At 35.9% G+C, this 14,719-nt stretch overlaps 1 protein-coding gene and 1 long non-coding RNA gene across 12 annotated transcripts in view; one reads left to right on the top strand and one right to left on the bottom strand.

Moving 5' to 3' along the window:
- The window catches only part of LOC116163652, a 42,180-nt gene extending 37,447 nt beyond the window's left edge, over positions 1 to 4,733 (bottom strand). For 5 of the 9 annotated variants that reach the window (XR_004143784.1, XM_031477695.1, XM_031477690.1 and 2 more), the window contains exons 1-3: positions 4,450 to 4,732; positions 4,018 to 4,124; positions 2 to 2,565 (exon numbers count right to left, since the gene is read on the bottom strand). Coding sequence is in view for 8 of the 9 variants with exons in the window: in XM_031477695.1 (XP_031333555.1) it covers positions 2 to 2,565; positions 4,018 to 4,116 (2,663 nt within the window). In the remaining variant the exon portion in view is untranslated. Of the gene's footprint in view, position 1; positions 2,566 to 4,017; positions 4,125 to 4,291; positions 4,423 to 4,449 lie in introns of those variants that run through there. The other 4 variants (XM_031477691.1, XM_031477692.1, XM_031477694.1 and 1 more) reach the window with 4 other exon arrangements.
- Positions 4,734 to 13,153: 8,420 nt separating this feature from the next.
- Positions 13,154 to 14,642, top strand: LOC116164279. Of its 3 annotated transcripts, XR_004143855.1 has the most exons (4): positions 13,154 to 13,269; positions 13,325 to 13,454; positions 13,507 to 13,659; positions 13,718 to 14,642. It is a non-coding gene; the product is annotated as an uncharacterized LOC116164279 (long non-coding RNA). The 3 variants fall into 3 exon arrangements; XR_004143856.1 differs by having other exon boundaries at positions 13,541 to 14,642; XR_004143854.1 differs by having other exon boundaries at positions 13,507 to 14,642.
- Positions 14,643 to 14,719: the final 77 nt, after the last annotated feature.

The raw sequence follows: 14,719 nt of genomic DNA, 5'->3' as shown, positions 1-14,719 counted from the left end.
CCTAGAATGGTCATCGTATTCATCTTCATATCGATGATAATAATCTTTTCTATGACCATCTCTGCCGTAATCCCTATAATTCCTTTGCTCTTTCCTGCGCTTTTCTTTATCCCGTTTTAAACTACCATATTTCTTATCTAATTCTTCACGCCTATCTTTATCATCACGTTTCCTGTCACGGTCCTTGTCACTATAGTAATCCGTATCATCATCATAGCGAGGATCTCTGTACCTAGTACGCTCATATTTCTTCTCTCTGTATCTATCCGGTGACGGTGAATATCTTCTATTTCTCTCCCTATCATAATCACCGTGCTTTTCATAGTATCTTCGCTCTTTTCGATCACGTGCCACACTTTCTTGCTCGCTATCCGTACTTTCCTGTTTACTCGGTCTTCTTGTGTTCCTTTCAGTTATCGGCAACGTGGAGTTGGTACTGTTATTTAAATTTTCACCGACGTTAAGGTCTCTAATAGAATTAACTAAATTAGTCACAGAGTTATCCTGAGTTTCACCTTCAATCGAATCTCGTCTGGCTACCACAGGAGTAGTGATTTTTTCATCTAAGTTACTAGCACCTTCTAAATTAGTCTCTCGTATATTGTTGTTAAAGTTACTTGAGGCACTAGGTACTTTGCTGCTTGGTTTAGTGCTTTCTAAATTAGTACTACTGTAAGGCATTGTAATATCAGCACCGATAGTCATTGAACGATTAGCGATAGAAGCACCAGTAACAACATTTGTAGTAACAGATGGTGTATCTGCTCCAATAGTAGCTGAACGGATTTGATTTGGAACATGGACATTTAAATCGGATTCTGGTGGTGGTGGTGTGTTCCCAAACTTGGGCGCAGGATAACTCGAAGGCTGGTATCTGGGCTTTGGAGAACTTGAACCACCTGGTATCATTCTGTGTAACGGTTCCGCATTATCTGGTTTTGGTAATGAGGAAGTGGCGCACGTTTCGCCCAAAACCATTCTACTGAGTCCCGGTGGTGGTTCATCTTGGTTTCCTAGATTATCAGTTTGTTCCATTTGCCCTAAAACCATTCGGGTGAAACCAGGAGGTGGTATTAAATCAGACGTATCGTTTAGCGAAGACGAGCGAGGCTGATTACATTCATTGTTTGAGAGCTGTCCTGTTTCCAAATATTGATTTCGATCATTTATTGGTGCAACCTCATTGTTGTCGGGCCACTGGTGTACTGATGGTTTTACTGCTACTTTCTTAGAAATGTGAGAAATTGTGTCTGGTTGTTCTGCATTGTCAGGTAAAGTTTCCAAATTAACCAATTGGTTAAAGGGGCTTTGTGATACGGGATACTTTGATTGATGAATTGGATTTCCAGATTGTCTAGGCTCTAAATTATGTTTACTGGCAGATTTGTGAGATAGACCTGTGTTTAGTTTATATGGATTTTTAGGCTTATCATCTGTGAGTGGTAAAACATGAGGGGGTGTCTGATTTGTCATAGGAGGAGGAGGAATAGTCGAGTTGCCTTTATATTGCTTTAATTCTTCCTGTAATCCAGAAATGTCTTCCTTGTTTTCCTGGTGTAAACTGTAAGCATCTTGTCGATAATAATTCATCGATACACTGTCAGATGAAGATGTTTCGGTCATAACGTTAGAAGTTTCATGATGCCGACTTTGCGGTGATTCTTGTCTTATCACATTTTCTGAATTGATATCGTGGCCAGAAACCGGTGACTCGCTAATAGTTGAGCTTCGAGACAACATATGACTTTTGTCACTTTCAGAAGTATGTAGGAGATCAGAAGAATCTTGTGACATTTGTGATTCTGTGGACCACTGAGGTGTTAAATGATCAATTTTATTATGTTTTAATGTAGATGAGATTACAGCTTGATTAAGAGTTGGATGATCAGAATAAGCCAACGAATGTTGGTTTAAACTACTTTCACAATTGGAATCCTGGGAATACACATCTGTCGACTGTGAATGTTTCTCCGCCAATTTTCCCATTTGTGGAAAGACACTAGGTTGAGAAGCTGTATGTTGCGTATTTTGATGCGCAGAATTTTTATTAGTGCTAGTGGAAGAATGACTATCTAAAGCATGTACATCACTAGAATTTGTATTACTATCTTCTACGGTCCAGTTCCATGTTTCTTCATTAGAACTTTCGACATGGTTAACATTTAAAGTAGAATTTGCCTGCGGTAAATTTTGAACATTAGAATTATCTTCATCGCCCCATCCCCAATTCCAACTATCAGTATTAACATTTGATTGTGGTTCCGAAGTTTGAGTATAATTATACGTGGGATTCTGTGGCTGTTGATTTGCGTAATTTGTTTGTTGATAGCTACTATTTTCATTAGAATATGAAGAATTATATGAAGAGTATTGTTCAGTATATTGATTAGTAGGATTCGGATTGTATGTATTTGTGGGTTGTTGTATATACGAACGATTCCAGTTATTTGGTTGTAAAACAGGCTGCGAATAAGGAGGCTGTTGTAAAGATTGCTGATTTGGCTGCGTTTGTGAATACCAATTATTACTAGATGGAGCCTGAAGATCTTGATGTTGCCATTGAGTCTAAAACACAAAAATAAAGATATACTTACAATTCAGTTCAACGTAAGTTTGGTGCTGTTTGCAGCATTATTATTATTGCTACAACACAATGTACTCAAAACAATTTATGGTACAACTGCTCAAAATACTTATGTCTTAAGGAATTTTTTTTCGAATTTTCAAGAACCCCAAATTCGTCGAAATCAGACTTTTTTTCGCACTCCCATGTAGGGGTGCGCCCTCTGGTATTAGAAATTTACAACAAATTTTACAAAATCGGAAAGGGCGTACTCTCAAACCTATTTAAAGATGTGCCACAAGTCCTCTTATGGTTGTTGAGAGAAAAATCAAACCAGAAATGCAAATTTCACCACTTTTTTGCGAGTGGCTTGCAAACGAAACACGTTGAACCATTGGTTTATTTGGAAAAAGTGCTTGTTACGCTCCCCTCTATCACCCAGTTTTGTTTTTACTGACTATTTTTTATTTTTATTTTATTTATTATCCCTCTCTTGTTCTGGGCCCTCAACAGGCATGCGCCCAATTACAGAGTAGCCATCACTATTGCCATCACTGCAATCGTTTTCAAGTAATCAATTATCAAGGTACCATCTGCATCCACCATTCCTTTTCTTAAAGTGAAAATAACTTAAAAACCATAAATGGCAGATATCGACATGTGGGTATCAAAAGAACTGAAATTTCATGTAGAATCCAAAAATGCAATAAAAAATAGGGGTTGCCATTAAAAATAACGAAGTTACTATCTACTTCCAGTGTTTCCGAAAATGCGACCATTTTGAAAATATTTTACATCGATTCGGCCTTCAGAGTAACTCCTAAGTACAAATTTTCAAAAACCTACCTATTTTACTTTCCCAGAAACGTTTAACTAAAGCTGCCAAAAAAACACCCTGTATAAATGCCTCTAATGTTCCGATAATCAAAAGACCTGTTCAATTTTTATGTGCTAATTTACGATCTATGTTTATATTAACACACTAACTTTTATTTAAATATGGAACAATACGTTTAACTCTAAAAAATGTTACACCATTTCATAGGTGCAGATGACCAGTTTGCACTATGGCCCATTACTACGCTTATCTTAACATTGAATTACACGATTACAACACAGTAAAATTATCATAATAAATTAATAAAGTCATATAAAGGTTTACAATGAATGTAGATCAGCGCATAAATTACAAAGTGTCCTTGCCTCAAAATAGAATGGGAATATTGAAAATAATTCCCAGATACAGTTTGGTAGGTATAAACACTGTAAAGACATTCTAAAGTAGAATTTAATATATAATCCTTAAGCCCTATGCATCATAAAACTTGTAAGCTCAAGTTTTAAAACACAACATTTTTTAGATGATTACGATTTAAACGAGTAAACTTAAATCTAGCTTATCGTGGGTACACAGGACAAATCTCGAATAAAAAAATATATAAATTAATACTAACCTGCAAATTGGAATGTTGATTCGGGTTGTACATTTGAACAGGTGGTGCAGCTAAAGGATTGGGGCTGGCTGTTTGCCCACGTTTTTTTAACCATGACATCTTTGCAGCTACAAAGCATTATCCCTTTAATTGCTTCACAACAATAACACGTCAACATTAAAAAATGGCAAATAACATAACCTCAATCTTAAATGTCAAAGTTGTTCTTATCGCAAAATAATTTCATTTTAAAAACTATAATACTGGAAAACCGTAACATTGAAGTCAAACTTACATTAAATTTCATTTACTGCACTTTCTAAATACAAGCAAATAAGGATATTACTTGGCATATGTTTGCACTTTAAGGTGAACAAGAAATTAGGCTTTCCAAGCAATTCATTGATTTTTATATTCGGTGTCGTTATATAATTGAGTAAAGGTGATACTTACTGATAAGGTTTAAATCCTACAAAATTACACCGAAAAGACGGATGTTATGACTTTCATTTTTGAGGAACAGGAACTGGTTTACCTAACTGCTGTTGTGTTGGCTTAAAGTTGATGAATGTAAACCAGGCAAAACAATACGTTTAACATTACGACAAAAGCTAAATTAAAATCACAGACGAACAATACAAGAAAATAGTAGGAAACGGGATGTCACCTAATTTTATAACATAATTAGTAAATAATTAACATCGTAAAGTGTAGTTACTTGGTTAACGACAGTCTCTTGAAGATAGATAGCGCTGTGTACTAAAAATGCAAAGCCATAGATATATTATATACACGGTCGTATACACAGGACCTGGAAACTCGGTTGTTTGCGATGACACTCTTACGTGTCGCCAAACTCGTAGTCCTTCGCTTAGCTGCTAGGTGGCGTATGGATGTAGGGACGCTGTCAAGACTATGTGGAACTGCTTATATCGGTATAAGTATCTATCGCGTTGGCGCAGATGGTATAATCGTTCACCTTGGCTACAGTGACTTTATAGAGACAGTGGCGACAACAGGGTATCTCGTTTTTGATTGGTCGTTGGTTCCGGTCGCCATATTGCAGCTAAATTCCAAACTGGCCAATAGAAAACCTTCAAAACGACGCGGTGCACTCCGTGCTATAATTATTAATTATACTGTTTTGACAGTGTCACCTGTAATTGTCACGGCTTCATGTTACTAGTTTACACTTTGCTTCTTGTATTTGCTTTATTTTACGTTTTCCGTCTCCAGTTTTATATAAACTCGATTTTTAAAGACGCATATAGTTTGGATTTATTACGATATTATAAGGTATGTAATTCGCTTAGTGTTTTTAGATGTAAAACTGTGCCTAACCTTACGACTGGTAATTGATGTAAAATTTTTTTCAGAAGCCCTAAATACCTAATGAGTTTAGATAGAAAACTGGTTAGAGAAGCAGCTTATCCGAAATTTAGCAGCAAATTCAATTGTGATCGTAAATACGTTTGAATTGGTTTCATGTTTGCTGGAGCACATGGAATATTGATCTCTTGTACTCCGTGGACTAGATCAACGTGTTTTGTCTTCCATTTAAGAGACTAAAGAAATACTTTTAAGTCCGGAAGGAGCAACACGCGACAGGGGACAAGAAGTGACAGAAGACACTGAAATGTCAAACACAATTTAATGATTATTTATATGTACATTTTGGATATTGCACCATATTTCATACTTATTATACCGTTTTCCATATACCCATACCTTTTTGAATTTGGGAGGCATTTGTTTTCCCATAGGTTGTTCTGCAAAGCTTTAAACGATCATTTCTGCGCCGTTCGTTTTGAACAAGAATCTTTACTTAAATGAAACTGACATTTATTATTCTACGCTCACAATTTGACATGACAAGGTATATTGATCTTACAATCAATTTTTTAGCTCCAATATGGCGGATTATGATAAGTTGTCGCCACTGTCCTTATAAAGTCACTGTAACCTTGGCCACAGATAAAATACCCAAATTGGGTATTTTATCTGTGCCTTGGCTTACATCGCGACAACCCAGGTTCAAATCCGAACGCGTATTTTTTTTTCTATACGTTCATTAAATTGATGCGACAATAGGGAATATGCATGTGGTTTAAATTTGCTTGATTCTTTCTCCAGCACATATTTATTGTCCTGACATATACTTAAACCATTAGTTTCTTGTTTAGTTTGTTTTTAATTGCAAAAAATGTTAATTCAAAAGTGGAAAATAAGCGAACGAAATTCAAATTTGCGAAACGCTTCACTATTGGACGAATGAAAGTGACGTCAAATGCCACGCGATCGCATTTGTTGTGTCAATATTCATAAAGTACTTAGTGCAGTCAAATTACATTTTGGGCAGATTGAGCTGGTTGTTGTCATTTCACTCAACGAAATCAAGTGTCTTCTATGTAAAAAGATCCGCTGAATCCGAAAACTATAGTCCCCCTAGCCGAAAACTCCCGGAATATATTGTTATGTATAAACAAAAAACGATGAAAAAATGCCAAGATGTCGTTTCTTTTCGCATTTGACTTCAATTATCTCGTTAACTTTTACTCTAAGGGAAAAAATGAAGAGAAATGAATTGGTTTAGAATTGAATTTTCTATAAGATACAATGGCTATGAAACGTTCATCTTCAAATGTTCTTGTTTTTTTTATGGAAAAATATAAAAAAGCAATCCCGAAGATGATCAATTGGTTATTATACTAAGTAAAATTCATCCGATCTTTTTGAAAATCCGTATTTGGTCACTTCTTTTGATAACAAAACAATATGACAAACCCGATCACCGTAGATTTGATAGTTATTCCATAATTAAATAATAGTACATTATATATCAAGGTAGAGAAGTACAGTATTATTGCCTGAGCACCAAGATTACATCTCGAGGCGCTTGCGCCGAGGGGTGTAAGGTGCGAAGGCAATAATAGACTTCTCTACCGTGGTATATATACTATTTTTTTCACTACTAGCACTTGAAATACTCTAAATTAACATATTATATTGATAAGAAAGTGAACGGTTGGACAGAATTTTTTGTTTATTAATTTAACATGACAATCAAGTACGTGGAAGTACAAGTCAAACAGGCCGTATTTTGTTCTGTCATTGAGATTTTTCAAAGAGTAATTTCGTTCGAATTTGTTCAAAATGTGATAATTTTAGGTATGTAATTTCTCTGGAAATTGCGAATGGTGGCAATTATTCGTTTTAGAGAACTTGTCCAAACGTTTATTGAGCGAAATTTCGGGTTGTGTTTTCTAAAAGTGACAGCGTGACAGTTCTCATTATTGACTACTAGTTAATAATAAAAAATTATTAACCACTTTGAACAAATGCCGAGAAAACCTACTTTACAAGTGGAAAAAAGGTTAATAATCATGTCATCAGACGCTAGTAGTGAAAAAAATTATTAAATACCTCGTCATAAGGTACACGCTCGAATTATAGCTTAAAATAAAGCTCTTTGAATGTAGAATTTGGGAAAACTAACGAAAACGCGGCAGACGGTCGCATAACTATAGCAGACGCCTTTGAAATTTATAGCTCGATCTGCGTTTAACGCATTACTCCCCGTGCGATAAAGCGAGAGCGCTGTCACACAAGCACGCTCTGTCGTATAGGTACTTGCAAAAACGGAACTACAGCTGAAAGTAGGTAAAATGTAGGCATGCACAAATAATGGGATTTATGAAATTTTCTCAACTGTCACAAAACATGACCAAAAATATTAAAACATATATTTCTACACTAGGTATACATGTAGGTAAATGCAGTATTAATATGTAAATAACGACTAACACAAGCTACAAAACGTTATATAAAAAAGTGTTTGGAATTGGAATGCAAATATAGAATATAGAAAACGAATACTTATCTCATCACCAAAACTAGCAACAAAACAACAAAAAAGAAGAAAATTCATATCTGGGATAGGTATTCTGAAAAATAAATATAGTTCCTATTAATACTGTAATACACATGTATTTGGGAATACTTACATCATATTATCGGCTTCACTCGTCTTTATCACTGGAGGATATATACAATCTTTCATCTTCCGGTATATATTCGGCATCGGATGTGTCATTAGTTATGCATATTTCTTCCAGAGTTGAAGGCGTTTGTGGACCTTCAAACCACTGAGGATACAATTTGTCATCGAGCAGCACCCAGCCGTGTTCTGTAGGATTGTAGAAACTTGGTGATATTCCGTATTCGCGTTGCACTGCACCACAGAGCACAGATTTGGTTATTTTACAGTGCAAAACATCTTTGCAAGGCGGCAGTAGACTTCCATCAAACTTTTTGAGACTGTCTAATGGACTAGTATGTTCATGTTTTGGTTTGTAATGATTTAATAATGTGTCAAATCTGGCTTCATTAATACATGCACCGGAACTGACCAGTGAACAAATAAGCGGCATTGAACATTTCTTATGCAAAATGTATAATCAACCCAATTATGAAAATATTAATGAAGCCAGATTTGACACATTATTAAATCATTACAAACCAAAACATGAACATACTAATCCATTAGACAGTCTCAAAAAGTTTGATGGCAGTCTACTGCCTCCTTGCAGAGATGTTTTGCACTGTAAAATAAAACGTGTTAACCAAATCTGTGCTCTGTGGTGCAGTGCAACGCGAATATCAGTTTCTACAATCCTACAGAACACGGCTGGGTGCTGCTCGATGACAAATTGTATCCTCAGTGGTTTGTAGGTCCACAAACGCCTTCAACTCTGGAAGAAATATGCATAACTAATGACACATCCGCTGCCGAATATATACCGGAAGATGAAAGATTGTATATATCCTCCAGTGATGAAGACGAGTGAAGCCGATAATATGATGTATTCCCAAATACATGTGTATTACAGTATTAATAGGAACTATATTTATCTTTCAGAATACCTATCCCAGATATGAATTTTCTTCTTTTTTGTTGTTTTGTTGCTAGTTTTGGTGATGAGATTCGTTTTCTATATTCTATATTTGCATTCCAATTCCCAAACACTTTTTTATATAACGTTTTGTAGCTTGTGTTAGTCGTTATTTACATATTAATACTGCATTTACCTACATGTATACCTAGTGTAGAAATATATGTTTTCATATTTTTGGTCATGTTTTGTGACAGTTGAGAAAATTTCATAAATCCCATTATTTGTGGCATGCCTACATTTTACCTACTTTCAGCTGTAGTTCCGTTTTTGCAAGTACCTATACGACAGAGCGTGCTTGTGTGACAGCGCTCTCGCTTTATCGCACGGGGAGTAATGCGTTAAACGCAGATCGAGCTATAAATTTCAAAGGCGTCTGCTATAGTTATACGACCGTCTGCCGCGTTTTCGTTAGTTTTCCCAAATTCTACATTCAAAGAGCTTTATTTTAAGCTATAATTCGAGCGTGTACCTTATGACGAGGTATTTAATAATTTTTTAATGTTTTTAATCGCGTCTGCTCGGAAAAGTTGCCCAGATACAACGTCTGCCGTTGCAACTACGAATTTTGTACATATTTCCGGATCAGATTGCAAAAAATCATACGTGTACCAATGACGATGTATTATGTGATTTGGAACAGTTTTCAAAATTCGCCCCCGCGCTAAGTTGACCGCCGCCGGCCGGCAGACGGGCGATTTTGGAATCGCACGGTGACATTCTACTGCTTGGTTACATCAAACCTTTTGTACCCATGACGATGTATTTTCTACGCGGGCTCTCGGTCTATCGGCCTCTTCATCACCGGCAATACCTACATGCCCAGGTGCCCATATTATCACTACCGTTTTATTACTTTTATTGCAGACATCATATAATAATGCTAATATTATATTCTCTAATGCGTTGTTCGAAGTTACTTTTTTATTTAATGAACTCACTATGCTTAAAGAGTCTGTGCATATCAAGGCTGTTTTAATGACATTGTGTCGAATATATGTATTGTAACGCTTGCCACAATCCATATAGTTCCGCCGTATGTGCCGTATTAAGCCGCCAGTGAAACCCTTCTCCATTTACATATATGGCACTTCCCACTCCATTCTCCGTTTTCGAACCATCAGTGTATATAATTACGTCGTGGGGATATTCCTTAATTATATTGTTAAAATGTACTCTGTAGATACTTTTTTGTGTACACTGTTTGTTGAAAACTGACTAGACATCTGATTATACAGGGAGTCTATAAAAGAACTCCGGGGTTTAAAAAATTAATATTTTTTAAACTATAAAAGATAGCAAAATTTGATCAATTCCTTTGAAACAAGCAGCTCAAAGAGTTTTACTCATACGAATTGGGAATGTTTCTCTCAACAGTTGGCAGCGCTGCGGAGCGTTGACCGTGAAATGACGTAACGGCTGCGGCAGGCATATATATATATATGGCGGCAGGCAGTCAGTGTCGTCTGGACTAACTAACTAACGGAGCTCACATTGAACTTTACTAAGTTGTTAAAAAATCTTGAAAATGTAAGCTTTTTAATCATGTATAAAACATGTATGTACGTTTTTTACTGTATGCAGGGACAGAGAAGCGTGACCCCAAAGAGGTCATTGGATTTGATCCATTTTCAATAGGCATATTACTTGTGGCATATAGGTCAACTGCGCGAAGTTTGAACCAAATCGGTCCAAGCGTTTGACAGTTATCGTGTTCACGGACAGACGGACACCATCGACTCCACTATAATATAAAGCTTGCATCGCTTTGCTTTGCCGCTTAAAATATCAAAGGTAGCCATGTTATCCTATCCTACTCAATTTAAGATACCCGTAATAATAACAAACCAAGCTTCTAGAGAATTTTAGACTCAGCATATCATACTTCCTGGAAAGCATCCGCTTTCAATCCTTATGGCCGGTGACTAATCCTTTATGGACTTTAATTGTCAAGAATAAAATCTCGCCTTTTTGTAAATTATGTTCAGAATTGTAAAATTTACAATAAATTTCATAATACGAAAATCAAAACTGTTACAGAGCTGCCATCCTAATTTCTACTCTTATTACTAAACCAATATAAAATATGTTTGAGTAACTAATACCAAAAATGGCTCAAAAACAGTAAAAAGGTTGAAGAGTGTGTGAGAAAAGCAATAGTTGAAACTACCGCTGAAGAAAAGGACAGTATAGAAAAAGGAATAGCTGAAACTACTACTAAAAGTAAACAAGTAGGTATAAATTGTGCACAACTCTTGTGCAGATAAAGCGCATTTTTAGCATTGGAAATGCTTATGTTTTGTAGGTATGGGTATGAATGACCAGGTTTGCAGAGTAGAAAAAAAGACAGTGGTGTCGCGTCTAGTGTTGATTGTACCGTACTCGACTGCAAATCGGTAGATTCAGGAAAATTCGCGGATACTGTCGATACGGTACTTACTTAACAGTGCGCAGGGGTTTTGTTAATTCGAATTGAAAATTCTCGCAAATCGCCCGTGATAGTATTACAAGCATGTTACGCCGATGATTATTCAGAAAGTCTACGTTTGCGACACGAGCGAGCTTGCGAGCGAGTGGAGCAAGATTATTCCGTGTGAAGGGTTATTTATGACTTTATAGGTTATACGGTTATCATTTGCAATGTCTCGGATGGTTGCAAGGATTGCGAAATCTGTGAATTTTTTTTACCGAAATAGCTTTTGTTTTAACTTCACCAATGGATATACTTAATTTCTTGCAGGCGTCTCAATCGCCCTTTGTGACAAGACAATCCGTTCTTGAAGTATAAGGGAATATACCCGATCACGATAAGAGGTCGAGGAGGAGGGCTATGGTTGGTAGAAATTAATTCCATTCGTTGAGATCTTTCATTAGAGTACCATGAAGGATAAAACTAGTTCCACTCCCTCCCCCCCCCTCGCCGCCCACAACTTTGATAAGAGGACAGAAAAAAGGCAGTAGTTGGTAGAAAACGGTTCTTTTAATTAGAATACAATGAGAGATAAAATTAATTTTTAACAACCTTTTAACACCTTCAAAGTATAGGCTACCTACTGCAAAAAATTCCAGGACTCTAGGACCATTCCCCTAGAAGCAGTTCAAAACGATAGAAGTGGGCCCGAACGGATGGACGGGCGGGCGGACGGACGGACGGACAAAACGCAAACAATAGTTTTTTTTATTTTATTCTTAAAATATACGCTTAAAAGACAGGCAGCGACAGAGGTGAAATGAACACGTAAGCTATAAAAAGTTTTAATTAAACCTAAAAAATATGTTTATACAAAAGAATAATGTACCTACTTTAATTTTGTGTATTATTTTTTTCCTATAATTAATAATAATTTATATTGTTTAATAATGGTTTTATTTATTTATGTTGGAACCCTTAAAAACTGAAAAAAAAGCTAGAACCGGAACCGCAAATTACTGAAGCCACACTACTGGAACCGGTACCGGTACCCTTACAAAATAATTCTACTTAAGTAGTACGGAACGGTTCTAACCCCTGCTTAGTAATTAGTCACTTAGCTTAGGTGGAATGTGGAACAAGAATAAATGAAATTTGTTTATTCACACAATGATTTTATGTACGACTGCTTGATAATGCAGTGATTACAGTCGCAATTAGTAGCCATGATTTGCAATATTATGGCCTAGTCCATAATGATAAAGTAAAACGGCCGCCTGTCAATGTGACAGTCGTACTTAGGTGTCAATCCAAGGTAAGGGTAAATTCAAGTATTTTAAAAATACCTACTTGACAAATGCTTGACATCTGTTGTCAATGATAGGTATATAGATTTTATCGTTTATTGAATTCCATGAAATTTTCATTTTTAAGGGTTGTTGCAGTCATACATAAGGCTTTGTATATATCGCGTCCATAAGTAGGCTTTATGGGGACTCGCCTTGTTTATTTGTGTCTCGCTCGCATGTACGCTCGGCTAAATAAACGGCTCGTTCATAAAGACTCAGTTTATGTACTTGATACATAAATAGCTATTATATGATGGTTAATCCCTTTATAAAATCTTATTAAAGTCACTAGTGACTTTACGTCATAAAGCTAGATGAGTGCGACACCAAGCAGACTGTAGGTCGTAGGTTCTAATTTTACATTTCTCATAGTAAAGAGTCACGCTACAAATTATCTGCGAGTGTAGTATGTATATAGTTCAACATTCAACCATTGAATTTATAATACCGTTGATGGTCTGTGAACTACACTATCGAGTGTCGGTGTTGTTTGTAGGTTTGTTTGTTTGAAATCGGTAGAAAGAAAACCTGCATAAATTGTTCATTTTTCTCTATACTTAGGGTATTTATATGCATGCAAGAAACGAGAATAAATATCTTTTTATCATAATTTATAGATATATGGAACTGCATATAAGCAAACCCACATATCTTAAACAAAATTGAAATGAAGATACTTTATGTAACAAATTTTTAGCTACACAAGACAAGGAGTAAAAGCAAAGATGTATGAAGAAAGAATATCTAGTAAGTGTGTCATACTATTCAAAATTAAAAACATTCATTTATTTAATTACAGAGAGTAGTGCATTATACATTACGTTTTCTTGTAGGTGTTTACATCCAGATTACTGCAAATAGTTATCTGGGTTTCAAGTTTCTGATTAGAATTTCATAAATAAGAAGTGAACAACTTTCTGAAATGTCATTGATAGAAATTTTGTTCAGTTAGGTAGGTGTACGTTTGCTGATATTTCCCGTTCACTTTCTTATGTAAGTATTTATTATAGGTAACTAGTAATGTACCTACCTATGCTTAAGATCAGATACGTAGTTGTTGGAGTGTAATAATGGTTTTATTTACAAAGACATTGTCATTGACATGAACATTGATAAGTAAAAGCCCTTGTTACCCTCCTGTGTAAGTAAATCTCTTGTTATACAAGTGGGGAAGATAATTTATGATGAGCTGCCCTATTGTTCAAGTTACTAGTAGGTACAACTTCAGGTTATTATACAGCAAGACAAACAAGGTTCTGAATTACCCGAGGTGTTACCTATATAACTCTCGCCAGGAAAGATTGCCGGTCACAGCGCACCTTGTGTCGATTTACAATCTTTGTTTTTATTAAGATGCGAGCGACTTCTGGAATAGGATCGTGCTAATGTTGAACAAAAAGTCTTTTCGTTCAACATTGACACGATACTATCCCGGAAGTTGCTAGCCCCTTACGAAAGACAGAGATTGTAGATCGGGATCAAGTTTTCTGTGACCGGCAATCTTTCCTGGCCAGAGTTATATTAAAATTTCAGGTAAAGGTTCCGTATACCTGTTTGAAGTATTGCAAGAGAGAAACTGTTATACAGTGCTTACATAGTGGTTGATGGACAATGAATTATAAGATGAATAATGTATTTATTAAATTACACATGTTACATTGACCACAAGAAGGTTCTGTCCCATCTCTGATGAAATAAAGCAATGTAATGTTCCTTTAGCAAGGGATGTGGATTATACCTGCAACGCAGAGTACGCCCTTCTCCAAATGTTCATAGGTAATTTGAAACTGTTGTCGCTTAACTAAAATATTTTATGTTTAGCACTAAATTTCAAATTAACTAAATTGGGGTGCATAATAAAGGGTGGTGACTTGCATAACGCATTATAGGGATTTCAATGTAAAATTTATAACATGCAATTATTGGTTCCCCAAAAAATTATTTTAGAGCAAAAATGTATTAAGGTTTTTTCTTAGACCATATAGTACATGGACTGCTATTCACCCTATGCT

Source organism: Photinus pyralis, unplaced genomic scaffold, assembly GCF_008802855.1.
Source record: "Photinus pyralis isolate 1611_PpyrPB1 unplaced genomic scaffold, Ppyr1.3 Ppyr1.4_LG2, whole genome shotgun sequence".
Lineage (NCBI taxonomy): Eukaryota > Metazoa > Arthropoda > Insecta > Coleoptera > Lampyridae > Photinus > Photinus pyralis.
This window is presented reverse-complemented; position numbering and strand designations above follow the sequence as displayed.